The 26,941-nt window shown below is 40.2% G+C and overlaps 1 protein-coding gene across 1 annotated transcript; it reads left to right on the top strand.

Annotated features, from left to right (window-relative positions):
* The first annotated feature begins 11,982 nt into the window (after positions 1 to 11,982).
* LOC125082944 (spermatogenesis-associated protein 31D3-like) lies at positions 11,983 to 26,882 on the top strand. The gene is made up of 2 exons (XM_047698873.1): positions 11,983 to 12,030; positions 26,298 to 26,882. Exons 1-2 carry the CDS (start codon positions 11,983 to 11,985, stop codon positions 26,880 to 26,882), a joined length of 633 nt encoding a protein of 210 aa, XP_047554829.1.
* The last annotated feature ends 59 nt before the right edge of the window (positions 26,883 to 26,941 follow it).

Here is a 26,941-nt window from a genome sequence, read left to right as displayed (position 1 = left end):
TCAATTAAGAAAGATGGAATGAACCAGCCTGGGGGGACTCCTTTTCTCATCATTAGCTCACAGGAGTCCTTGGCACTCTGTTTCCTTTTTTTGTTAGTTTCAGCCACAACTTCAGTATACAACTGTTTAAGTTATCCTCATGTTGGGCAGTTCTCTCACTCCAGTGGTGCAGTAGGGAAATTAGAGGAGCTGGCACAGTGGTTTTGTGGTTGTGACGGAGAATAATTAAAATAGTGAAGGTGATGTCTTGCCTCTGATTTATTACTTCCTGAAAGGTGTAATACAGAAGGCACACCTTTCCCACCCTTGCTGCTTGAGGGAGGATTGGCGGGGGCGGGGTACAAATTTTTCATAAAGTGTTTCAGTTTCTTGGGAAACTGTGTGTGTGCATGTGTGCGTGGTGTATGTTCTGCCTAGCCTTATTTATTTGGAATTTTAGAGTTCCTTCTAAAGTCTTTGTTAAAAGACAGGTTGGTAAAACTGACCTCTCATTTTAGTTCAACAAATTCCTACTGAATGCTCTTGTGTTCTCCTAGGCAGCTGGATGTGTTAGGAATGAGCCTTCTTGCCAACAACCTGAACAATAACCTGGCATAACATCGTGTATCTGCTGGGCTTGCTGAGATCCAAATGACACAAAGGAAACTAGGCTGAAGTATGGGGCTTGCTGTACAAAAATAAATCCTGCTGAAGGAAAACAAAAGGGAAACATTAAGACCTTCAGAATAGCCAGTTTTTCTATGGGGACAGGGTAAAAATCTCAGCTTATTAGTCAAAAGATTTTTCTCCGCTGACAGGAAGGAAATGGTCTGCTGTCCCGTTGTGTGAGGCATACTGTGAGCTTAGTGGAAAAAGCATGGGTTCTTTTTGTCATGAATTACACTAACCAACCTCAATCAAATTAGGAAACCACAAATGAGAGGAATTAACTTATAAGTGAAAGGGTCATCCCTTTATACAAAGAAGATCTCTCATACGAGGGTCTCAGTTTGGAAGACTCATTCAAACAGAAAGCATGGCCCACCCTGTGGGTACTGTTTTGTTTGACTGATTTAAATGCAGTCAGAGCGGTACAATGTCATAACTTTCCCTCTAGACAAACAGGTTCTTTATGCCACTGTTTCAGTCGAGGGAGCCAAATAATACCTTTTTTATTGCAGTATTTTTAGACATTGGATACATCTGGAAAAATATTCAAGCAGATAATTAGATTGCATTAGCAATGTGTCTGTTGTGGTTTCCCTGATCCCAGAGAAGGCAGCCCTTTATGAAGCACTTGGCTGCAGTCTCCACAAAATCTACTGTGTAAATTGGCCCACACTAAAGCATGTGGAAAACATTTTTTGGCTGAAACTCGAAACCATTCATGTGGCTTTGAGACTGGGAAGCTCAGGCTGCCAACATCAATAGAACTTTGTACTACAAACCCAAATGGTCATTTAGACATGTGTACTTCTAGGCTCACAAATGCACTGAGGTCAAATATTTTTTAATCTTGGGAATTTTTCCTCTTTATACAGCCTCATATTTCATGCAGGAAATGAGACTGAGTACAACAAACACAAATCATTGAGACTGACAGAGCATATTGGGTTCAAAACCCAAGCCTTGACTCTAATTGCTCTCCAAAGGCCCCTGGCTCAAGGTAACTGTTGATTTAGTTCAGCTGTTTTCAATCAGCACTGTAAGGTCTCGCTAAGACAAACTGGTAAGGCCGCGTTACATTTGTACCCCGGATCCCTTGGGTCTAAGTATAACACAGTTAGCATTTTAAAAGATTGCGTTTGTCTGTGTGCTGCAGGCAGTAATTACAAGCAGGCAAATCTTTTGTGAAAGATGGTGTGACCTTCCCTATGGTGAAAGAGTGATGATGGCTTCTAGTGGAGGAAAAATAATGTTTCCATTCAGAGTTCAGAGAGGAGGCCCGCCTCTTTTCAAATGGTTGCCAAACTTGAGAGCCAGTTTGTTGTTGTGTTGTGGTGAATATCAAAGTAATTTATTGCTTGAGGGGGCCAATTTTTTGGTATTACTTAACTGTTGAAGGATTTTCAACAGCATGCAATCCCAGACTCATAGACAAGAGATTGCTAAACTACACCAAAATGGTCTCCATCAGGTGTCCTTGCTTCAATTATCCCTCCCTTTTCCATGCAGCCTACAAGTAGTAGTGAAGAGTTTAAAGATCTGAACATGTATTTTTCTGCTTAGACTAATGTTCTCAATCTGTTGTTGACTTTGAAGTTGTAGAATGGATTTTAAAATGAATATACTGAACTAGCTGGCTGTGGACTTGCATTTGCATATGGGAATCAAGTGCAAATGTCTGGTCTAGACTAAAAGACTGAGATTAAGGACGGACTGTGTTGCTAATAGTGCCCAGGAGAGCTCGGTTCCATATGTAGTTAATAGCTTCCCAAGGACCAACAGACTGAGGGAAGACCAAAGAATTTTTATTATTTCAGTAAGTTTCTGGTTACAAATTTATACCCTAATTCTGTGGGGGGGGGAGGGGAAGCATAATGGCTTCTTCCATACCTGGCAGAATGCTATGTCCACAGTAGGTGCTAAATAAATATTCATTGAGTGACTGACATTGATGAAATAAATGTAATATATGAATATATTTAAAATATGGATGACTTGTTTGAGAAGTATATACCTCTCTTTTGTAAATCATATAAACTGCCCAGGGAATTTTAACTTTTGAAAAAGAAGTGATTTTGTCAATTATACCTCAATTAAAAAATTAAAATAAATGCAAATTTAAAAAAAAAATTAAATATATAAAACAAAAGAGAAAGAACAATTTTACTAAAAAGTATTCAATTAAATATTGGCTCATCAAGTTAGTTAAAATTTATTTAAAGAAAAATTTAATTCCCAAATCAAGTTTTCAGGACTAGTCTCTATGAGGAGTGCCTGTATATGAAAATGTATATATTTGAGTACATGCTTTTATGCCTGTGATGTGTGAATGTATTTATCTAGAGATATTTTTATATCCATTACCTTTTTAGAGGTCAAATGATTCCTCCAAGGGCATACGTGTACATGGGTAATGTACACATCTATATACATGTAGACATGTATATAGTGTGTGTGTGTGTGTGTATGGTGTGTGTATATGATGATTTAGTCATATATTTTCCAACAATCCAGTTGGACTTCAATTTTCCAGAATTCCTTTACTCGGTGAGACAAATATTCTTCTATTATCTTCAATTACAAGCAAGAAACTTTTAAGAAGTTATATTTAATTCTTTTAACCAGAGGGTAATAAATGTCAGCTTAAATTGAATTAATTTTTCCAAAAACATTTGTTGCAGTTTCCAAATGTGTATATAGCACAAAGAGTACTGCACACTGAAAGAAGCTGACATATTGAAATATACTTATATTTTTTCTGGATAAGAAATAATAATAGCTCTTCATGTATGATGCTGGAACCACCTCAGTGTTAGATTCCAAAGAAAACTGGTTCAAAATCACATAAGTAACTTGGCTCTAAAGTGAAGCTCCTGAAAGTGGTGGTTACTAGGTAAAGGGCAAAAGCCATTACCATTTTCTCTAATGCATCCAAAATGAGTGAAAGTGATTGTAGAACTCTCATCTACATTGTTTTCAGGAGAAGCAATTATGGAAACCACATCTAAGGCCATTCTTTCAATCATGGGATCCTGTCTTGGGAGAAAAAACTAGGAATGGAGGTATTTGTACCCCACTAAATATTGAGTTAATACACAGGAAATTATGGGTTTAAATTCTGGTGATGTTGCTGACCTGTTACATACCTTTGAACAAGTCATTTACTTCTCTGAGGATCGTTGTGCACATTAAATAAGATAATACACAAGGGCCTTGGAACATGGGACTCACTTGATGTACCATGTTTCCCATATTCCATAATATTTGTTCATTACTTTAATATTCCTGAAAGCAAGAGTATCTTACAATTGATACAGTTTAAGTGTTTTATTCCAGGGGGAAGAGCAAGATGGCAGGGGAGTAGGAGACCTAAATTTCGTGGGGTCCCAGGAGTTCAGCTAGATAGTTATCAAACCATTCTGAACACCTACAAACTGAATAGGAGATTGAAGAGAAGAAGAACAGCAATTCTAGGGACAGAAAAGTGACCACTTTCTGGAAGGTAGGGTGTGCAGAGAAGTGAATCTGAGGCAATATACGGGAAGAGAAACTGCGGGGAGAGGAGCCGGCTCCCGGCAAGTGGTTGAGCAGTGGAGCACAAAATTGGAACATTTAGAAGTCTGCTCCACTGAGGGACGTCACTCCAGAGCTAAGCGGGGGGTAGAGCCCTCATAGGGACAGCATGATCTCATGACTCATGAGGTCACAAAAGGACCAGAGGTGTTAGTGTGGCAGAGCTCCCAGGTATCAGAGTGGGGAAGCTGGATGCAGAGACAGAGCCAAGGAGAGGATCTCAGCTTGGGGTTACCTTAAACCATGATCCAAGGCACAGTTGGGCCACTGCTCTTCCAGAAGGGACTACACAAGTGGCAGATCTGGGGAGACTCCCTCTATTCTCCTCAGAGAGGAGACCTAATCAATATGGACATTAGTGAGATGTCAGAACTAGCATTCAGAATGAAGATTATCAAGATGCTAGCTGGGCTTGAAAAAACATGGAAGATATTAGAGAATCCCTTTCTGGAGAAATGAAATCCCTTTCTGGAGAAATGAAAGAACTAAAATCTAACTAAGTTGAAATTAAAAAGCTATTAATGAGGTACAATTAAAAAGTGGAGGCTCTTACAGCTAGAATAAATGAGGCAGAAGAGAGAATTAGTGATATAGAAGACCAAATGATGGAGAATAAAGAAGCTGAGAATAAAAAAGAGATAAATAACTACTGGATCAGGAGGTGAGAATCTGAGAGATAAGTGATACCATAAGACAAAATAATATTAGAATAATTGGGATTCCAGGAGAAGAATAAAGAGAGAGGAACAGAAGGTATATTGGAGCAATTATAGCAGAGAATTTCCTTATTTGGCAAAGGGATCAAGCTTCAAAATCCAGGAGGCATAGAGAATGCCCCTCAAAATTAATAAAAATAGGCCCACACCTCATCATCTAATAGTAAAATTTACAAGTCTCAGTGACAAAGAGAAAACCCTGAAAGCAACTTGGGACAAGAGGTCTGTAACATACAACAGTAGAAATATTAGATTGGCAGCAGACTTATCCACAGAGACCTGGCAGGCCAGAAAGAACTGGTATGAGATATTCAGAGCACCAAACATGAAAAATATGCAGCCAAGAATACTATATCCAGCTAGGATGTCACAGAAAATAGAAGGAGAGATAAAAAGCTTACAGGACAAACAAAAAATAAAAGAATTTGCAAATACCAAATCAGTCCTACAGGAAATACTGAAAGGGTCCTCTAAGCAAAGAGAGAGCCTAAAAGTAACAGACCAGAAAGGAACAGAGACAATAGACCGTAGCATTTGCCTTACAGGCAATACAACAACACTAAATTCTTATGTTTCAATAGTTACCCTGAATGTAAATGGGCTAAATGCCCCGATCAAAAAGGCAAAAAAGGGTATAAGAATGGATAAAAAATAAGACCCATCAATATGCTGTCTGCAAGAAACTTATTTTAGACCCAAAGACACCTCCAGATATAAAGTGAGGGGGTGGAAAACAATTTACCATGATAATGGACATCAAAAGGAAGCTGGGTGGCAATCCATATATCAGATAAATTAGATTGTAAGCCAAAGACTATAATAAGAGAGGAGGAAGGTCATTATAACATACTTAAAGTGTCTGGCCAACAAGAAAGTCTAATAATTTTAAATATCTATGCCCCTATTATGGGAGCAGCCAACTACATAACCCAATTAATAACAAAATCAAAGAAACACATCAAAGATAACATGATAATAGTAGGGGACTTTAATACCCCCCTCACTGAAGTGGACAGATCATCCAAGCAAAAGATCAACAAGGAAATAAAGGCCTTAAATGACACACTGGACCAGATGGACATCACAGATATATTCAGAACATTCCTTTCCAAGGCAACAGAATACACATGCTTCTCTAACCAGAAAATTAAAGAAGAATTGAAAAAATTCATGGAAATAAATGAAAATGAAAACACAATTGTTCAAAATCTGTGGGACACAGCAAAGGCGGTCCTGAGAGGAAAGTATATAGTGATACAAGCCTTTCTCAAGAGACAAGAAAGGTCTCAAGTAAACAACCTAACCCTATACCTAAAGGAGCTGAAGAAAGAACAGCAAAGAAGCCTAAACCCAGCAGAAGAAGAGAAATAATAAAGATCAGAGCAGAAATCAATGAACTAGAAACCAAAGGAACAGTAGAACAGATCAATGACACTAGGAGCTGGTTCTTTCAAAGAATTAACAAGATTGGTAAAACGTTGGCCAGACTTATCAAAAAGAAAAGAGAAAGGACCCAAATTAATAAAATCACAAATGGAAGAGGAGAAATCACAACCAACACCAAAGAAATACAAAGAATTATAAAAATATATTGTGAGCAAATATCCACCAGCAAATTTGACAATCTGGAAGAAATGGATGCATTCCTAGAGACATATAAACTACCAAAGCAGAATCAGGAAGAAATAGAAAACTGAACAGACCCATTACCAGTAAGGAGATTGAAGCAGTCATCAAAAATCTCCTAACAAACAAGAGCCTAGGGCCAGATGGCTTCCCAGGGGAATTCTACCAAACATTTGTTTTTTTTTTGTTTTTTTTTGTTTTTTGTTTTTTTTTTAAAGATTCTATTTATTTATTTGAGAGAGAGACAGTGAGAGAGAGCATGAGCTAGGAGAAGGTCAGAGAGAGAAGCAGACTCCCCGTGGAGCTGGGAGCCCGATGCGGGACTCGATCCCGGGACTCCAGGATCATGACCTGAGCCGAAGGCAGTCGTCCAACCAACTGAGCCACCCAGGCGTCCCTCTACCAAACATTTGAAGAAGAATTAATACCTATTCTCCTGAAACTGTTCCAAAAAATAGAAATGGAAGGAAAACTTCCAAACTCATCTTATGAGGTCAGGATTACCTTGATCCCAAAACTAGACAAAGACCACATCAAAAAGAATTACAGACCAATATCCTTGATGAACATGGATGTAAAAATGATCACTAAAATACTAGCAAATAGTATCCAACAGTCCATTAAAAGTATTATTATTTTTTAAAAGATTTTATTTTATTTATTTGTCAGAGAGAGAGTGTGCACAAGCAGGCAGAGTGGCAGGAAGAGGCAGAGAGAGAAGCAGGCTCCCCACTGAGCAAGGAGCCCGATGTGGGACTTGATCCCAGGACCCTGGCATCATGACCTGAGCTGAAGGGAGACGCTTAATCAACGAAGCCACCCAGGCATCCCCCATTAAAAGTATTATTCACCACAACCAAGAGGGTTTTATTCCTGGGCTGCAAGACTGGTTCAACATCTACAAATCAATCACTGTGATATAATACATTAATAAAAGAAAGAACAAGAACCATATGATACTCTCAATAGATGCTGAAGAAACCATTTGACAAAGAATAGCATTCTTCCTTGATCAAAACTCTTCACAGTGTAGGGATAGAGGGTACATACCTCAATATCATGAAAGCCATCTATGAAAACCCCACAGTGAATATCGTTCTCAATGGGGAAAAAACTGAGAGCTTTTCCCCTAAGGTGGGAATACAGCAGGGCTGTCCACTATCACCACTGCTATTCAACATAGTACTAGAAGTCCTAGCCTCAGCAATAAGACAACAAAAAGAAGTAAAATTCATCTGATTCAGCAAAGAAGTGAAACTCTCACTCTTTACAGATGATATGATACTTTATGTGGAAAACCCAAAAGACTCCACTCCAAAACTGCTACAACTTGTACAGGAATTCAGTAAAGTGTCAGAATACAAAATCAATGCACCAAAATCAGTTGCATTTCTATACACCAATAGTAAGAGAGAAGAAAGAGAAATTAAGGAGTTGATCCCATCTACAATTGCACCCAAAACCATAAGATACCTAGGAATAAACCTAACCGAAGAGGCAAAGAATCTGTACTCAGAAAACTATAAAGTACTCATGAAAGAATTTGAGGAAGACACAAATGGAAAAATGCTCCATGCTCATGGATTGGAAGAACAAATACTGTGAAAATGTCTATGCTATGCTACCTAAAGCAATCTACACATTTAATGCAATCCCTATCAAAATACCATCCATTTTTTTCAAAGAAATGGAACAAATAATCCTGAAATTTACATGGAACAAGAAAAGTCCTTGAAAACCCAGAGGAATGTTGAAAAAGAAAGCCAAAGTTGGTGGCATCACAATTCTGGACTTCAAGCTCTGTTACAAAGCTGTAATCATCAAGTCAGTATGATATTGGCACAAAAAGAAACACGTAAATCAATGGAACAGAATAGAGAGCCCAAAAATAAAAACCCTCAACTCTATGTTCTTCAACAAAGCAGGAAAGAATGTCCAATGGAAAAAAAACAGCCTCTTCACAAGTGGTGTTAGGAAAATTGGACAGTCATATGCAGAAGAATGAAACTGGATCATTTCCTTACACCACACACAAAAATAGACTCTACATGGATGAAGACCTTAATGTAAGACAGGAATCCATCAAAATCCTTGAGGAGAACATAGGCAGCAACCTCTTCAACCTCAGCTGCAGCAATTTCTTCCTAGAAACATCACCAAAGCTAAGGGAAGCAAGGGCAAAAATGAACTATTGGGACTTCCTCAAGATCAAAAGCTTTTGCATATCAAAGGAAACAGTCAACAAAACCAAATGGCAAATGACAGAATGGGAGAAGATATTTGCAAATGACATATCAGATAAAGGGCTAGTATCCAAAATCTATAAGGAACTTAGCAAACTCAAAAGCCAAAGAACAGATAATCTAATCAAGAAATGAGCAGAAGATATGAACAGACATTTCTGTAAAGAAGACATCCAAATGGCCAACAGGCACCTGAAAAATTGCTCAACATCACTCTCCATCAGGGGAATACAAATCAAAACCACAGTGAGATACCACCTCACACCAGTCAGAATGGCTGAAATTAACAAATCAGGAAATGACAGATGTTGGCAAGGATGCAGAGAAAGGGGATCTCTCTTACACCGTTGGTGGGGATGTAAGTTGTTGCAGCCATTCTGGTAAATAGTATGGAGGTTCCTCCAAAAGTTGAAAATAGAGCTAGCTACCCTATGACCCAGCAATTGCACTCTTGGGTATTTACCCTAAGGATACAAATGTAGTGATCTGAAGGGGCATGTGTACCCGAATCTGTATAGCAACAATGTCCACAATAGCCAAACTATGGAAAGAATGTAGATGTCTGTCAACAGATGAATGGATAAATAAGATGTGTGATATATATAACAGAATACTATGCAGCCATCAAAAAAACCTGAAATCTTGCCATTTGCAATGGCGTGGACAGAACTTTAGAGTGTATTATGCTAAGCAAAATAAGCCAACCAGAGAGATACAATTATCATATGATCTCTATGATACGAGAAATTTGAGAGTCAGGGTGGGGGGTTGTGGGGTGAAGGGAGGGAAAAAATTAAACAAGCTGGGACTGGGGAGGAAGACAAATCATAAGAGACTCTTAATCTCAGGAAACAAACTGAGGGTTGCTGGGGGAGGCGGAGGTATAGGGTGGCTGGGTTATGGACATAAGGGAGGGTATGTGCTATGGTGAGTGCTGTGAATTATGTAAGAGTGATGATTCACAGACATGTACCCCTGAAAAAAATAATACATTATATGTTAATAAAAATAAATGTAAAAAAATAATAAAAAATAAATGTTTTATTCTTTCTTTTCCTGAAAAACTGATTACATTGACATGTCCTAAAATTGTGTAATTATATTAGTTCCATTCATCTTGCTCTTCCCCCTCCCCACCACTGCCACGCTTTCATCTTTGGTTCCTAATGGACACTATAGTGGGGTGGTCAAGAGCTCAGGCTTTAGAAGTGATCTCTGTTTGATTCCCACCTCCACCACTTACTATCTGTTGATTTGGGGCAATTTTTTAAACTTTTAAAGGCACACATTCCTCATTGACAAAAGAAAGCTTGTGACATGAAACCCAAAATGTTATCCTAAGAATTTTAAAGTGTTAGCACTGTATATGGCACAGAAGAAACATGCAATACAAGTTTGTTTGCAGTTTCTACTGTCAGGCCTGGCTTGTAAGGACAACAGATGATAATGTTTGGCAGTTTAACAGAATACTTGTTGGTTTCTGGATAATCTCATAAGGATATTTGCCAGTCAGAATACCAACTTCACTGATTTGGCTCTAATTGAAGTTATATTTCCATTTATTCTCTAATTTATAATTACCCCGTGCCCCCACTTGCACATTGCCTACAGTTCTTTCTGAGAGTTACCACTGCTGCTTCACTGATATTCAGAATCGGGACTCTCATGTTCTTTGGCTTATGTCCTCTAATTCTGCTCTCACTGGCCCCTTGTGACAGGACCCCCATGTTGGATATGGACATCCTTTAAGAGTGTCTGTTTCTCCTATACCACTGTGTCTTGAGAGAGGGTGCTGCAAACCTCCATTTGACTCCACTGTCCCATGTATGAAGAAGCATGCTCTTTCCTTAATTCTCTGCAGTATCTTTAAATCCAGATTGTAATATTTTAAATGATTTCATTAAACAGCAAGGATGATGGAAAGGAAATATTCTTGTTCATCCAAAGGGTCATTTCCTTTCTAACCTATAATTTCTTCCCACCCAGTAGAGATAAACTCACCCATTTCACTAGGAATATTTTGAGTACCTAGGCTTTAGAGTCCAAGACCATCCATGTCATATTCTAGAGAGGGGAAGAGTAACTTTCTGGAGTAAAACTCCCCCTGTGCCAAATGAAGTGTGATCTTGCTTTATAGCCCCACTAAGACATTGACATAGACCAACATAGTTCAACACCAATATGTTCCAGATTAGTTTCTCTTAAATATCATAAGATCAACCCAAGTTAGACTAGAAATCCAAGACTTTTAACAGTCTGCCTTCCAAGCAAGACATAAAAATTATGTCAGCAGCATCTTCCTCTAGTCCTTATCTGTCTCATCTCCTGTAATTACCTGTTCAACAAAGAACAAAACCAACTCCACAAAAACTAGCACTATAAATTTATAGGAACCAAGAGACAGTTCTCTACACAAGCCACTCTTTCACATCTCTTCCCTTATCTTTCCCTCCCACTGCCCTGCCCCAAAATAGCAAGGAAATTTCATAGTCTTGACTCCAGCTCAGCCATATCCAACCATTTCTATTACTGAATGAAGTGCAGTTTCTCAGCTAACACCTCATGTATTCTGTAAGGAATGGTATCTGCCTTTACTTGTGGTTCCTGTTTAAACATGGCTCTACTGTGCTGTCATTTGCCATGCTATGATTTGAGACCTGTGGTCATTTTCACAAACAACATAGCTCCACAAAACCACCTTGGGGTTGTTGACAGTCCACAAAACTATGACCACTGCTCTCCCCTTCTCCCCTATCTTTTCTTTTGGGCTGGGGATGGAAGGGAGGTTGCCAAGCAAATATTATGCTTCCCTGAATCCAAACTCATGCCTTCAGCATGAGGGCCTGTTATTAATAGTGTCTCTACTCGGGCGCCTGGGTGGCTCAGTGGGTTAAGCCTCTGCCTTCAGCTCAGGTCATGATCTTCGGGTCCTGGGATTGAGGCCCGCATCGGGCTCTCTGCTCAGCGGTGAGCCTGCTTCCTCCTCTCTCTGCCTGCCTCTGCCTACTTGTAATCTCTCTCTCTCTTTCTGTCAAATGAATAAATAAAATATTAAAAAAAAATAGTGTCTCTACTCCATAAATGTGGTCTTTCTTGTTCATGGAGAGATTTCCTTCTTTATTTTCATGATTGATACTTGTCATTTGCTCAAAACATAGTTTGCCCTACAACTAGGCATCATGGTACTGAAAGAGGGACATAGAGCCTGGAGAACTGAGTTTTGGGAAGTCTTAGACAAGAACAGTGGGAGTACTGTAAGTCACTTAAACTCTGCTTCAGTTTCCTCCACCACAAAATGGGCTGGGATACTCTTTGTTGTGCCACTATTTTCTGACTGATACCTGAAATTCCACTATCCATAGAAGGGAAACCTGCTCTTCCCTTAATTCCCTTTGCTTTTCTCTCTGAGGCTCACTCCTTACAACTTGAACTTCATAAGGCAAAAGTTGGGGTTGTATAAAGCAAGTGGGCTGTCCACGCTGAGAGGAGATGGTGGGTAAGCCTTGCTTCTTCATCTAGAGGCAGCCACTAGAAGTCAGCAAGCTCAGGCACTGTCAATACAATTCCAAAGGCTGGGAGATTGCTTTGTAATCTCCATGATGTCAACTGGTAGAAGAATTAACAGTATTTTTTCCTTGTTAATTTAAGGAAAGCCACTGATATTTGTGTGGCTAACTTCTCTTGATCTGCCAGGGTCTATTAGGCTACCTGCAAAAAACAGGCAAGTTAAAAACATCAAAAGGCTCCCTAACCCCACCCGGAACTCCTCTTTCCTTTCGTATTCTCCATAGAAAGCAATGGTTCTGAATCCTCAAAAAACCCCATCCACCATTCTCCAGAAATTTTGATTCAATTGTTCTGGGGGTGTATCCCTAGCATTGGTTTTTTGGGTTTTGTTTTTAAAAATTTCCAGGTGATTCTAATTATAGCTGCGGTTGAGAACCACTGGTGTGGAGCTCCCTGCTTTCCCTTTTCTATCCAGCAATGCTGTGTGTTTCATACATGCAATCCCATGTGAAGGTGGGCATGTACTCCCCCCATCTCCTTAGGGTCTAGAATATGGGAGAGACACAGTAAAAGTTTATGAAAGGAAGGAATGAGTGAGGAAACAAAGGGTAAAAAGAATAAACAGTAGACAAGAAAGAGATGAGGAGAACAGGATGGGTAGGAAGGAATGATAACAATTTGTCTCTTGCAAACCTTAGGCCTACAACTCTTTCTACCCTTACATTTTTTCCGTGACAGAGCACTTCAGAGTTATCTTGCCACTACTTAAAAAAAAAGATACTGCTTTCATTCTGGAATTCCTGTCTAAATGGGGCCAATGTAATTTTTTTAGACGTTGCCATGGGGAATAATATTTTTCTTCTTCTGAAAGGTTGAAGGGAAGACAATGACCGAATGAGAGAATTGAAAAGCTGTATGTTATACATACAGGTGGCTTTCTGATTATTCTAGGACCTCATATATCCACGCCCTGACTGCAGTGTGAAGCTCTGCTTTTTGAAAAGACACATTTGACTGTGTTGGAAAGAACAGCTCAGCAGTAAAATCAGTGGTATGTCTACCCAAATTGTATATTTTAAATTGATAATCCTCCTCTGAGAATAATTTCTATTATGTCAAATGCACCCACAGTAAAAGACTTATTCATTTATGACCTGGATTGGCTAGACATGTTCTCATTAAATTGGACTGCATTTAGTATATGTGGGAAGGGTAGGTCTAAGTGGTTAAAGGGTGCTTTTCATCATGAAAGAACATATTTTAGAGGACCACAGTTGCTGGCAACTATGAAAATTTGATTCCATTCAAGGGGAAAATAATCTTAAATACAATGAAATGTTGAACATTCATGACTAAAGCAGCTTTCTTTGTCTCCTGCTGTGTATGACAGAATCAGAGAGAGTCCTAGGTTATGGTGCATTTGAGCAAGGACCCTGAATTATCTGCACCACTGTCCTGGAGGTGGCCATTAGCTCAAGCTGACCCAGCAAGGACGGAGGAGCAAAGCACATGAATGGCAATATAGAATAATGGCTAGGAACACAGAGTTTGGGGTCAATCATTCCTGTGTTAGTATTCTTTCTCTATCTCTTACTAGTTGAGGCTCCACTGAAAGAGAGAGAAAGAGAGAGAACGAGCAAGCACTGAGCTGGGCTGAACTAAGAAGGGCTTCCATCTTAATGGTAGTAGGCCTAACATCATTTTAGGAAATCTTTTCATATCAGAGGCAAACACCTGTGACTGTTATTAAACTTCTGATCATTACTGAGAACTATGTGGCAAGTAAGTTATAGTTCATAAGAACTATATACGAACATATAGTTCATAAAATGCTGACTATTTATCCAGTAATCAAAGTATATATTCTACTGAGAGGAACACTCAGCAAGTCATATACAGCAAAAGCAGATGCCGCCCACAGCAGCAAGTTTCTGTAAATTATCTGACCATGTAAGAGTCTTATAGCAGCATAATCATAAGAATGTTGTTTCGGGGCACCTGGGTGGCTCAGTGGGTTAAAGCCTCTGCCTTCAGCTCAGGTCATGATCCCAGGGTCCTGGGATCGAGCCCTGCATCGGGCTCTCTGCTCAGCGGGGAGCCTGCTTCCTTTCCTCTCTCTCTGCCTGCCTCTCTGCCTACTTGTGATCTCTGTCTGTCAAATAAATAAATAAAATCTAAAAAAAAAAAAAAAAGGAATGTTGTTTCATTAAAGGGCAGCTCCTGAATGCTCTGCCATGGATAAATTTCATTTCTGTTTATACACTATTTTCCCACTCAACTTGTGTGGGATACTGCCCCAAATTTTGGACTAGAAAGAAATGAGTTCTAGTTCTAACTCTGCCCTTGGCAGAGTTGATGTTGAATAAGTTCCGTACTTCGTTTGCTCTTCAATTTGGGATTCCGTCCCAGGAAGTGGACAGAGAGTTGGATTTGAAAGTCTCTTAAGCCTCAAGAGTCCTTCTGATTTGTCATAGGATTTTTCACTCCCTGAAAGTTTTATAAAAATATTTGTTTTTCACAGCAAAGATCACAATTAGTTACAAGAATTTGCAAGGTTCACAGCTGAACAATCACATTAACAGAATGGCAGGTTAACCTTGTCTAGACTTAATTATGAAGTCAGTAAGAGTCCATAATTGTTGGAGAATTTGTGAAGCTGAAAATCCCAAGTTTAAGCTTCATACACTGTTTCATAACAGATGGCAAGTTAAGGTTATATCATAATAAAAAAATCATTCACCTTTGAAGGAACTAATATAGTGGAGAATTATTGCTAACATAATCCAGAAACATGATAGCTGATTCTTTAAGGTTCTCCCCCCAAGTATTTCTGGTTAACATTTTAGAATGAGTGTACATTTAAATGCAAAGATGTCTTCTATTAAATACTCAACTGCCATTTGCCAGTAATCAAATCTTCATGCTTAAATAATCTTTATTAAGTACCAGTGTGTGAAGTATAGATGTGTGTTGTATAGATACTATATAGAGTTAAGAAAATTGGCACATAGATGTTCATATAAATAGATAGACAAGCAAGCATAAAATTCTTCAACAAAGAGAAGTGTGGCAATGCCAGGCAAGAACCCAAGCTAATAAATGAATAAAAAGTATAGTAAAAATGTTTAACAAGTTCCTACTTGTAAAGCTTTCCTGCATGACACATGCATGTTTTTAGGTTATATATATGGGCGCGTTTTACCATTCCACTTTCAGGATGTTCTCCCTGTTAAGAAATTTTAGCAGCTGCTTTTTACTAAAGACCTTGAGAAGGTTTTACTGCCCTTTCATTATACATAAGTTTTAGTGCTCTAATTTTTATGACATAGGGTGGGTAAGTAACTCTTTGGGAATAATGGTAATATAAGCTCTCTTTGAAAAAGTACTACTGATTGATTTTTGTCCTCTGACTGTTCATAATTATTTTGAACCCCTCTAATTAATGTAATTATCACACTCATGCATTTACATATTCACGCATTAATCCATTCATTAATTCTTACATTTATTTAACAAATAATCCTTATCCTAACTGCCAAAGCTCCACCTTAGAAAATTCTTGCTCTCTGCTTTCAAGAAGCTCAGTCTTCTGGGAGGGGGCAGATGGATTTCTGAAGAGGCATTAGCATGTGAAAGGTGCCCTAATGGTGGTGTGGGACTGAGTGTTAGACCAAAGAGGAAAGGCCACCTAAATGCCACTAATACTCTCACCAAACCACCAAACAACAAAAATGAGCTGTGTATTAGCCAACAAAATATGCTCTTTACCCAGCATGCCCAAAATAGAATCAACTAAGTGTAATTAAACCCAGAAGAGTTCTTTTGTACAGTTCATATATTCTAAAAACCATTGTTTTCCTATCATACTGCTCCAGGCTTTCCTCAGCTGACAGGAGAGCTCTTATGACTCAAAATAGAGTAGATACCATGCCTCATGTTGAAGGAGCATCAGCTATTGGCTGCTGTCAGAATCATCTGGAGGAAATGGAATTGTCAAAAATACAAATCCATAAACTTCCCTGCTGGATATTCTGAGGAAGTTGGTCTGGGAATCCATATTTTTAACATGGGTCCCAGTTAATTACATTTATTAGCTAGATTTGGGGAAATAGCCCTAAATAACTTTAGGATTTATGGTAATTTCTATATATAACATGAAAAGGCAGGGAGAGGGTATATAATTCCTTCTTTAACACAGTGCTTTTATAAACTTCAGTTTAATCCCAAACCCCTAAGGCCTCAAAGGCCTTAAAGTTATGAGGAATAACTTTCAAATGCAGTGGAAAATAGAGGACATTTTCTTCTATAATAGTCATGATTTTTCCTATCCAAAGTGTCTCTTCTCTCCCAACCTAGGTTTCCTTTTTAAAATAATTCTACTGTGAGCCTTTTAACTATTTTACATGGCTAATTAAATGTTAAATGAAATAGTGTATTGGGGGAAGATACTAATACTTCTCGAGATATGTGCCATCATTTCATAATACACTTGCAGATACCCTGATGGTGTCTTGCAGGTACCACTGGTCTAGTGGGCCAACTCTCTACAAGGCCCCTTATCACATCACAATCTATGCTTTAGTGGGTGGGTCTCATCTCAGAGCTGGTGGATCTAGACCTTATACTCACTCCTAAGAACTGAACTTTCCTGTCCCAGCTTAGTCGGATAGACACTAATATAGTGGTGCTCTATTAAATAGAACTTTAATAAAACTATAGTACTTTTTAGAATCTCTTCACCTCTGTGAGGTCACTTAAGTAGCAACAAGAACAAAGGCACATATTACCCCATGTTTTAAGTCTACAATAAGAACTGAGAGTCAGTCCTTTGTGTCTCAACCTGTTTCAGAGGGAGGCCATTCTGCCATAAAAGGGACTTGACATGAGTTCTCTCAACCTTTTTTTCTTCTACTGCAAAATGCCACCTTTCCTCTGTCCCTCAACCAATGAATGCCTCAGGGAGATTCCACTATATCTCACCATTTTCAGTTACTGAGTTGCAATGAGGATTCTGACTCCATTTTTTGATGTTTGATGTTGATAACTTTTAAGCCTAGCTTCACTCTACCCTTTGTGCCCCACAACTGGGTTAGCTGATAAAGAACCCTAGGTACTTTCTCCTTTGGCACTCTGAAGGGAGATTAATATTACACAAGGCCCTACATGTACATAGGTGGGCCCAACCCCACTCCCAACTACAATAAAAACTCAGGCCAGTCCCCTTTTCTGTCTCCCTCAAGGAATTCTGAACTTCAATAACGTAAGTAATGAATATTTTTATACCTTCTTGGTGTGTGTATTTGGTGTCATCACTTGACATCACAACTAATAGAGGTGGGAGGGAGTCCAAGAGCCTTTGCAAGTGACCATAACAAGAGTCCTATCTAGTTCACTTTAAAGCTCCAATCTCATATCTGATTTAAAGTGATCCTATATGCATCACCAATGAGGCTTTAGTTCTAGGACACTAAAGTGTGAGTGTGTGCATGTGTGTGTGTGCATGAACGTGTGTCTGTATTTCTATGTATATGCATGCACACACATGCATGAATACATGTGGTCTTTTGCTCCTCCTCCCTACCTCCATCTTCAAGTTAGGACTGGCTAGCAGGTTTTCTGGAGGTCATCTGTTTTCCTTCCTTCACAAAACCTACCTTCACTCATGTCAGGTGCCAAGAGAAAGAATAGGGAGCAAAGGAACAAATGTTAACTGTGCATGTGACTGAAATTCTGTTGCTATTTTCCCCTGCTTCTCTAACACTGCCTGGCCTCAATGCCATCTGAATGATAGGTGTTCAAACGCTGGCTCTCTCATGAGACACATCTATTGGTTCTACGACGTCCTCCCCATTGCATGATTCCATTTTCTTTTTTTTTTTTTAAGATTTTATTTATTTATTTGACAGGCAGAGATCACAAGTGGGCAGAGAAACAGGCAGAGAGAGAGGAGGAAGCAGGCTCCCTGCTGAGCAGAGAACAGGATCCCAGGACCATGAGATCATGACCTGAGCCGAAGGCAGAGGCTTTAACCCACTGAGCCACCCAGGCACCCTACATGATTCCATTTTCATTCCCTTTTCCTCCTACTCTCAACGGTAATGCATAGCCTTTTGGCTTCTGGGGTCATTTTGTGTGGTAAGCATCTCTCCTCAGATGGCTATAGGAAGGAGACTCAAGCCGAGCTACTTTGTGCAATGCCAGAGGGAGCACAGGTATCCTTGCCATGCCAAGGGTAGGAGTGCAGACGACTCTCCTGCTCACCTAGCTCGATTGGTTGTTATTGTGGCAGATGTAATAATATTCACCTAATATTCCATATGCTTCCCTTTATTTCCCAGTCCCTTCTGGAGTTAGGGAGGACATCTGCCTAGATTTGACCAAAGGTCTAAGTAGAAAGTCCATGTGCCATATATGGTCAGAGGCCACTAAGAGAAGGTATGAACTCTCTGTACTCTATTCTCTTTCACTGGCCACTCAGAAGTCCACATGCTAAGATGGCAGGATCACAAGGTGGCTCAGCCTGGAACCCCAAGCAACTATGTGGAATAGGATCCCTCACCAGCCATGAAAGACATAGTGTGTGCACAAGAAATAAATCTTTGTAATTTAAGCCACTGAGACTTAGAGGTTAATTTGTCACCACAGCAAAACCTACCTTCCTATCCATCTAGCATTCTATCTAGGCGAATATTTATATATATTTTGTATATAGATATTTATTATATGAATTCATATAAATATATACTTATTACCTTTAGTTATGTGTTCCATATGTGGTAGGAATAAGTTATACACATTATATAAAAACTGAATGTTTTATATAATAAATAGTATTACATAAAATATAATACATTACACTAATAAAATCAATATCATTAATATTAATAAAATAAATAATTAAATTAACTTAAAATAAGCACTGTCTTAAATCAGGACTATCACTAGTTAGAAAGCAAGTAAATTAGTAATACACGATCATCACACCCATTGCAAAACAGACATCAGAGCAAACACAGAAAAGTGACTCACTGTACAATTAATTCAAAAATGATACACAAGAGAATTTTTAAAACTTGGAAAAGAGAAACATCTAGAAAATGAAGATGATAACACATTACATCCACCACATATATCTGTAAGTCACAGCCCAAAATGTAAAAATCTCAGGGAGCTGCTAACTTACTACGTAGGAGAGTTTGCCCTCCTCTTTATGGTAGAATGGGGCCCAGAAGTTGTGTGAAATGCAGTATTCTGATCTAAAAATGTGGGTCTGCAGATAAGAAGTAACAAGAGAACAAGGTTGTGTTCTGGTGAATTGGCCCTCAACACCTAGAAAGAAGACAGCATAGTTAGTTGTCAGCCTAAGGCGTCTGCAGAGCAGCAAAAACACAACTGTAGTTTCATACACTAAATTATGTTCACAGTGAGGAGCTTGCCTCCTGCAAAAGGCAGGAATCCTGTTTAATAATTTGTGTTTAAAAAGGTATCAAATTAGGGAACATATTTTATTAAAATTCACATAAAAATAGTCACTTCAAAAAAGATTAGTGCTGAAGGAGATATATCAACATTTCACTTTTGTTCTCACAGCTCTGACTCCACTGTCCCCTCCAAATGTGGAGATTATATAGCCGTGTTCCTCAAGAACTGGAATGTAGGAAACATCACCCCTTCCTAACCCTACCTCATTCCCTTTTAAGATCCAGGGTAGTGAATAATCATTTACCAGTAAGACCTTTGGAATAACATTCAGTTCAATATGGTTTCCTTCACAAAATTAGCTTCAAGAGCTGGAAAGGGTGTGAGATTTTTCCTGTTTGCAAGCTAACAGGTTATCCTGCCAAGTTTCATGGATGAGGGCAGAAGACCCAAAACTCCTGGGTCATAGATGAAGGCCAGTTTATAACTCACAGCAACAGCAGTAGCTAGAGTATTGGCATTTTTGTGGTAGTTCCATGAAGCCCAATTCCCACAGGGTGACGTGAAGAAAGCAAGAAGATACCTGTGCACACAGAGGGTTGCATTACAAGAGAGGAACCTGGAGCTTAGGGAACTTGAATCTTTTATAATGAGCACTAGGCATGCCTTCCCTTTATTCCAGAGGGAGACATCATCTTTATTATTTTGGACAAGAAGCATGCCTGCCCTTTACTCCTGAGGGAGACACTATCTCTATCTACTAAGACTCTTCTAGATATAAATATCCTTGAAAAGACAGCCTGAAACAAAGGTCAGGAAATGCCTCACTGATAAGACGTGCAGAAACACAACAGATGCGTTTGTTTTCCAAATGTTGTTGAGAAAAATATACAATCTAAAAAGTTTTTGGAAACAAAAGATAATACAGAGGCTTCCAGATTGTACTTCAGTTAGCATCCCAGCCCACAGTCAGTCCAAATGATGACATTTGAGGCCTGCTGAGTGCTGATCTGTCATAGTGATTGGAACCTAAACACCCTGGACAAAGAATAAGAAAGAATTTTAATGCCCTCATCAACTACCAACTCCATGCACATAAACAATAGAATATAACTTTTTTGAGAACTACGTCTGTCTTATTCATTGCTATATCCTCAAGTTCCTAAAACAGCACCCAGCATATAAGAGACATTCAATATTTACTGACAAAGGGATGGATGAGGTTCCCCTCATTACTTTTCAAGGATATTGGCGGCAACATACATTTTTCTGATTAAATCACGATAGAAGGAAGTTCATCTGATTAAATCAGAAAGTATGTGAAATACAGCCTGGAACTTCCATTTTGCTCTACAGCTCTTCAGAGTTTAAAAAGAGGGAATTCTTGGGGCGCCTGGGTGGGTCAGCGGGTTAAGGCCTCTGCCTTCAGCTCAGGTCATGATCCCAGGATCCCGGGATCGAGCCCCACATTGGGCTCTCTGCTCGGCAGGGAACCTGCTTCCTCCTCTCTCTCTGCCTGCCTCTCTGCCTACTTGTGATCTCTGTCTGTCAAATAAATAAATAAAATCTTTAAAAAAAAAAGAGGGAATTCTTTGAATACATATATTTTTCTTGCATTTTATTTTCTTTTCTTTATTTTATTTATTTTATTTTATTTATTTTTTTATTTTTTATTTATTTTTATTTATTTATTTATTTTATTTTCTTTAATACAAACATTGAAAATTTTCTCTATTTTTGCTATGTTTATGAACAGATGGAACTAAGACAGTGGAAAGGGGTGAACGTGGAAGGGGAGGGACAAAACCACAGTATCAGTCTGTGTGAGATTAAAGAAGTAAGTCGTCAAGGTTACAGACAAGTAGGGAAGTTTCAAGTATACATAACCCTCCTCTGAAGAAATAAAAGATGACCATGGGGAAGAAAAGGCACAATAAAGAAGAGACAGTTCCCTAAACTGCAGTCAGGTGGTTCCATGGTCCCAAGAGCCTGGTTATCCTGTAGAATGCTCTGAGTGGTGTGGGGGGGGGCAGTTCTTAACCCTGAGAGGAGATTGACAGCACAAGGAGAAAAAACTCAATTCCCTTTTATACAGAATGTATTCTCTTGTATTCTCACCTCAGCTAATTTACTCACAGTTGGTTTAGAGATGCCAACTTACTGCCAAATCAGTAAATACCAACTCAGGATTTACTGTTTGTAATTTACCACAGTTTCCCAGGAGCCAATTGTAGGAATGGTGTATAACAACATGCCAACTAAGTGAGGAGCAAATGGAAAAGGGAAAGAATCCTTAAAAGCAATGAGGCTTTTCTTTTGTTGTGTTGTTTGCTTTGAATTAAGATCAATATACCTAATCAAAGAAGATAAGTACCTTTAATAGGTATCTTCTACAGCAGTAGTCGGGAAATACTGCTGCACGTAGGCAGAGTAAAATCTCAAGTTCTAAAATCTATATTCATTTAATATCCATAAAGAGTAGTTGAAGGTTATCTAAAATATGAAGTTACAAGTCTGCCTGGGTGGCTCAGTCGGTTAAGTGGCCACCTCTTGGCTTCGGCTCAGGTCATGATTTCAAAGGTTGTGGGATAGAGCTCTGCATTGGACTCCATGCTCAGTGGGACATCTGCCTGAAGATTCTCTCCCTCTGACCCTCTGCCCCACTCATGCATGCGTGTGCGTGTGTGTGTGTGTGTGGCACATCCCAAAAGGTTCTATGCAGTTTCTCCCTTAACTTCAGAAAAGTGCTACAGACTTAACACTCCAAGATCATTTGAAAGTTTAATTATTTATTTTGTTTTATACTGATTTTAGTTTTGGGAATATTTAATGGTGAATTATTGATTTTAATTGTTAGCCTCTCTGACTGAGATCCTAAAGGTTAAAATAATAAAATTTGCTATGCAACATGTTCAAAACTAAATAAGAAAGAACTTTAAGGTCTATATCTGCGGTCAGGTAAGGCAAATACATTCTATAGGAAAGATGGATTTGAGAACATATGTCATCCTGAGTGTAAATGTCAGGGTACAAGCAAAAATTCCAGGCAGTTTTGCAGACTTTCAAGGCAATGGAACTGGTAAGACCCAAGTTAAGGTCTCTTAATGGTAAAGAGGGACCCAGGTAATTAATATATGGGTTATGGATGGAACAAACTGAAAATTTCATAAAGGTAAGTGTATGATATAATGAAAATATGTAGAAAAATAGGATGCCAGAGTAGGTTAGACTTGAAGGACCTAGGAAAGGTGGAGGGGTCTTCTGGGCTGGTGGGTGGAGGGGAGGGGCTATGGACACATCCTCTTTGATTGTCACCTCCCCCATCCTCAGAAACTCTTTGTGACAGTGCTCTGTGATGTACGACTGGGGAGGATATATATTCAGCGTGTGTACAGTATAGGCTGTCTTGTGATTCAGACAATGGAGTTCAAACACTGGAATGTTCTCTCATTTCTGAATAGCAATACTAAACCATGTCTGAGCTTTGACTCAACATGCTTGGAGGCTGATCCCAACTTCACCTTCCTGTGTGGGTTGGGATTGCTCCTTCTATTCCTGTGCTACATAGTGGGGATTCCATTTCCAACTTGGAAAACCAAAACCACCCAAAAGGTAAGAAATCCTTGTGGGGGCAGGGGGATGGTGCTCAACACCGATTATTATAGTTTCCATTCCTAATCCCAAATTTTAAAATTCTTTTTTTTTTAAGAGAGATTTTATTTAAGAGAAAGCAAGACAGCACAAGTGGGGTAGAGGGACAGATGGAGAGCTAAACAGGGAGTGCCATGTGGGGCTAGATCCCAAGATCCTGGAATCCTGACCTGAGCCCAAGGCAGACGCTTAACCAACTGAGCCAATCAGGCTCCCTAATCCCAAGTTTTAAAATGAGTTTGGTAGAGTCAGAGAAACACCTAAAACAGGAAGTCTTAAGAGAACAGACATTCGTTCCTCTTGGAAAAGAGGCCTGGCAGAGGTAAGGGTTAAGGAAGGACTTAGGTTTCTACTTGAAACTCACAGTCTATCTGGGTATGGTGGTGGGTCTTGGGTAAAATCCCAAACACAGAGATTCTTTAGTCCAGAACTGGGTTATTTTGAGAGTATGAGGTCTGTGTAAGAGAACGATTTCCCAGCAGCTCATCATGAGTCACATTCCCATGTCCAGCATCACTCGATCAAGCCTTCCTTCATGCTGGGCTGATCAGTGCTGAGCCTTTGAGAAGAGAGTAGGGTCTGAGCTATGAGTAGGATACAGGGTCCTACCTGAGGCAGCACAGATGTGATTGTTGGACTTCATTTTCTATGTTCTCATAGAACAAAGGACTTCTGACTGAGAATATCAAGTGTGGACCTCCCGGACAATCCTCCTCTGAGTGTTTCAAAGAAGTAAATATTGAGAACATTTTATAATCTTAAAAACTGAAAAAAGCAAGGAACACAAAGTTCTATTAATTAAAGTCATAGTATTCTTAGATAAAGAATGTTTCCGTTTCTGGGATAAGAGTAAGACCTCCCTCATTCTTTTTATTTTTGTTCTAGCGTCAGGGCAGAGCCAAGAGGAGGAGAAAAGGTGGGACTCTGAAAGGTAAGGTTCTGCCTATTCCACCTGAGCTCTCCAAGGGTGACCCTTGCTGTTCTCTCCATAAGGGCTCAGGTCCATGATCTCTGAGGATGCAGCTCCTGGATACATTCCCTCTCAGAAAACAGAGGCCTCAGAGGAGAGGCTCATGGAAAGGTAGCCAGAGTGCAAAACCCTTCTCAGATTCCCTGCTCTGACCATTATTGAGCATGAAGCAGTGATGGATCTGGACAATGATTGTTGCCCATTAGGTGGCCATGTGAGATGTCAAGGGTCAGAACTTCTGTCTCCTAACTTTGTGAAAGCTCTGTGACATCATGGATACTCAGGATTTTTCCCTGAGGTAACCACTGACCTTTGTGCTTCATGGAGGTGGTCTGATCATCACATGGGAAAATTTACATGAAAGTACATTATACATGAAGAAAGATTACTAACCGGCTTCACATCATTGGCCATTTGCCCTCATCTATTGATTATTGGGGCTTTCAGAGTCCAACATGCCAAGGCTGTCCCATAAGGGGAATCCTGTATTATTACCTATGTTTCTACTTTCACTATATAACTCATTCTCCTGTTTCCCCAGATGACAGATGGTACCAACGGGAAGTGGAGGAGACCCGGAAGCTGATCTCTGTTTAAGAAGGCGACCAGTCTTTCCCCTCTATCCTGTTGCCTCTTAGAGCATGTTTTATGCAATTGCAGGATTCACTGCAGTCTGTCATACCATGGGAGGGGGTTGCCATAGGAACAGATATTGGGGTGAAGGCTACTGAGTACACTGTCCAGTCATAAAGGTGGGGCATTGTGAAGGGGCATCATGCTTCAGGTGGCCCCTCTGTTGTCAGGCCTGCATGTCCTCCTCCCCTTGTTCTGGTCCTGCTGCAGCTTTGTACCTCCTGTCTCCTGCAGCCCCCTTGATGGCATCATGATATCATCCATTTTCATCAGCTGTTATGTCAAGACCCCTCCTGTGAGGTATGTAATAGCACAACTGCTGAGATCAATCGGCTGCTATTCCTGCAGGCTCTGGAAGATTCTACTCCCTTGGCGTCCATAGCTCCTGTGACTTCTTCATCGTTTACTCTCTCCCCTGACTTCTCAGCAGTCCCTCAAGGGGACCTAATATCAGCTTCTTTGCCCGAGCCTTCCCTGCCACCTGCCTCCATCTTCTCACCTAACCCAGTGATCCCTGTGGCAGACTTTTTTCCACCCTCACCACCAGGTGATTCTTTGCCACCAAAGCCTTTTCCTCCCGTGGATTCCAAATTCCCAAGGGACTATTACCCATCCCAGCCCCTTGCCTTTCCTCCCATCCCACTACATCATGCCCATAGAGTGGACCATATTGTCCAAACAGAGACAGTGTCTCTAAATACCATCTTCTCTCCAGACCCTACCCTTTCCCAAGATGTCAGTCCCTTACTGGAGTTGTCCCAGAGGATGAATCCCACTAAGAACTTTGCTTGTCATCACATAACACCAACCCAGTCTGCTTCACCACCGCCAGACTGCAATTTATTTGTGACTCAATCTAAACCGATTTCCATATCAAGGAAGCCTGTTCCAGAGCACTCAACCCCACAGAGCTCTGGTGGGTTGTCTACTTATGTCCCAGCAATCACAGGCATTGACTCCTCCAGCTTATCAATTTTAGACCTCCCTTGGTGGCAAACTCATGCCAAAGACTTCTTCCCTTCAACCCTGGCTCCATGTGATTTCCATCAATAGTTTCTGGCCCTCCATTCTTCAGAGGCTTCCTCCAGGGGAAACCCTGCAGCCAACCTTTTAGAGCCTGGTAACCTCTCACTTCTCAGCCCTGATGCCCTGGCACTTCTAGAGAAACAAGTCCAAAAGAGGTGGGACTTCCTCAGGTAGAAGGAAACAAAGGGTTCTTTTCCAAAGCAAAGAATTGCTGATAAGCATGATTCGGCATCCTCCCTCCCTTTCTGGAGCAGCAAAGACCAATCAAAGGAGCTGCATACGCAGCAGCAGCGCCCATATCCTGCAACCTTGGAGGAGGGCCATTCACAGCAAACCCCCATCCAGTTCTTCTGGGGTCTCCAAACTCTGCATAGTGAGTCCTTCTTCCCTGCTGCTGATGCCTCAGATAACATCTCGAATGCCTCCCCAGAGCAGGAATCCCCAGTAGTTCCCCATCCGCTTCCTCCATCCTTGCCTGAGAACCCGCCTCAACTCCTGCCTCAACCCCAGCCCCAACCCATCCCTCATATGCAGCCCCAGGCCCACCTTCAATCCCCACTCCCAATCTGGGCATCTGGTCTTCTACTCGACATCAAGATCTGTGGAATGTGTTTTCACAGAACTCAGAATGAATCTAAGAGTCTCACATCAACAGAAATGCAACATCTGGAATGGAACATGTTGCAGAAGGTACAGGAACGTGTGTGGGGTTTACCCACTGTAGTCCAAAGATCCCAGGAGGACTATTGTCCTTCAGCTCCTAACACTTCTCTCAGCCACAAGGCCACCAAGGCCCAAGTTGTAATCTCTGTCTCTCCTGGACAGTTTCCTCTGAATGAAGAGCTTCAGAGAAAACTAGAGAGTCACCTTTGAAAGAGGCTCATCCAACACAGGTGGGGCCTGCCCCTCAGGATCTTTGAGCCCCTCACACT

The sequence above is a fragment of the Lutra lutra genome, chromosome 13 (genome assembly GCF_902655055.1).
Source record: "Lutra lutra chromosome 13, mLutLut1.2, whole genome shotgun sequence".
Classification (NCBI taxonomy): Eukaryota; Metazoa; Chordata; class Mammalia; order Carnivora; family Mustelidae; genus Lutra; species Lutra lutra.
This window is presented reverse-complemented; position numbering and strand designations above follow the sequence as displayed.

What these genes read in the sequence shown, in the direction of transcription:
- LOC125082944 (XM_047698873.1), top strand. Translation starts at nt 11,983, where the DNA reads ATGGTACTGAAAGAGGGACATAGAGCCTGGAGAACTGAGTTTTGGGAA. An exon ending in GGAGAACTGAGTTTTGGGAA is followed by an intron (nt 12,031 to 26,297) that starts GTCTTAGACAAG and finishes CATACGCAGCAG; the next exon opens with CAGCGCCCATATCCTGCAAC.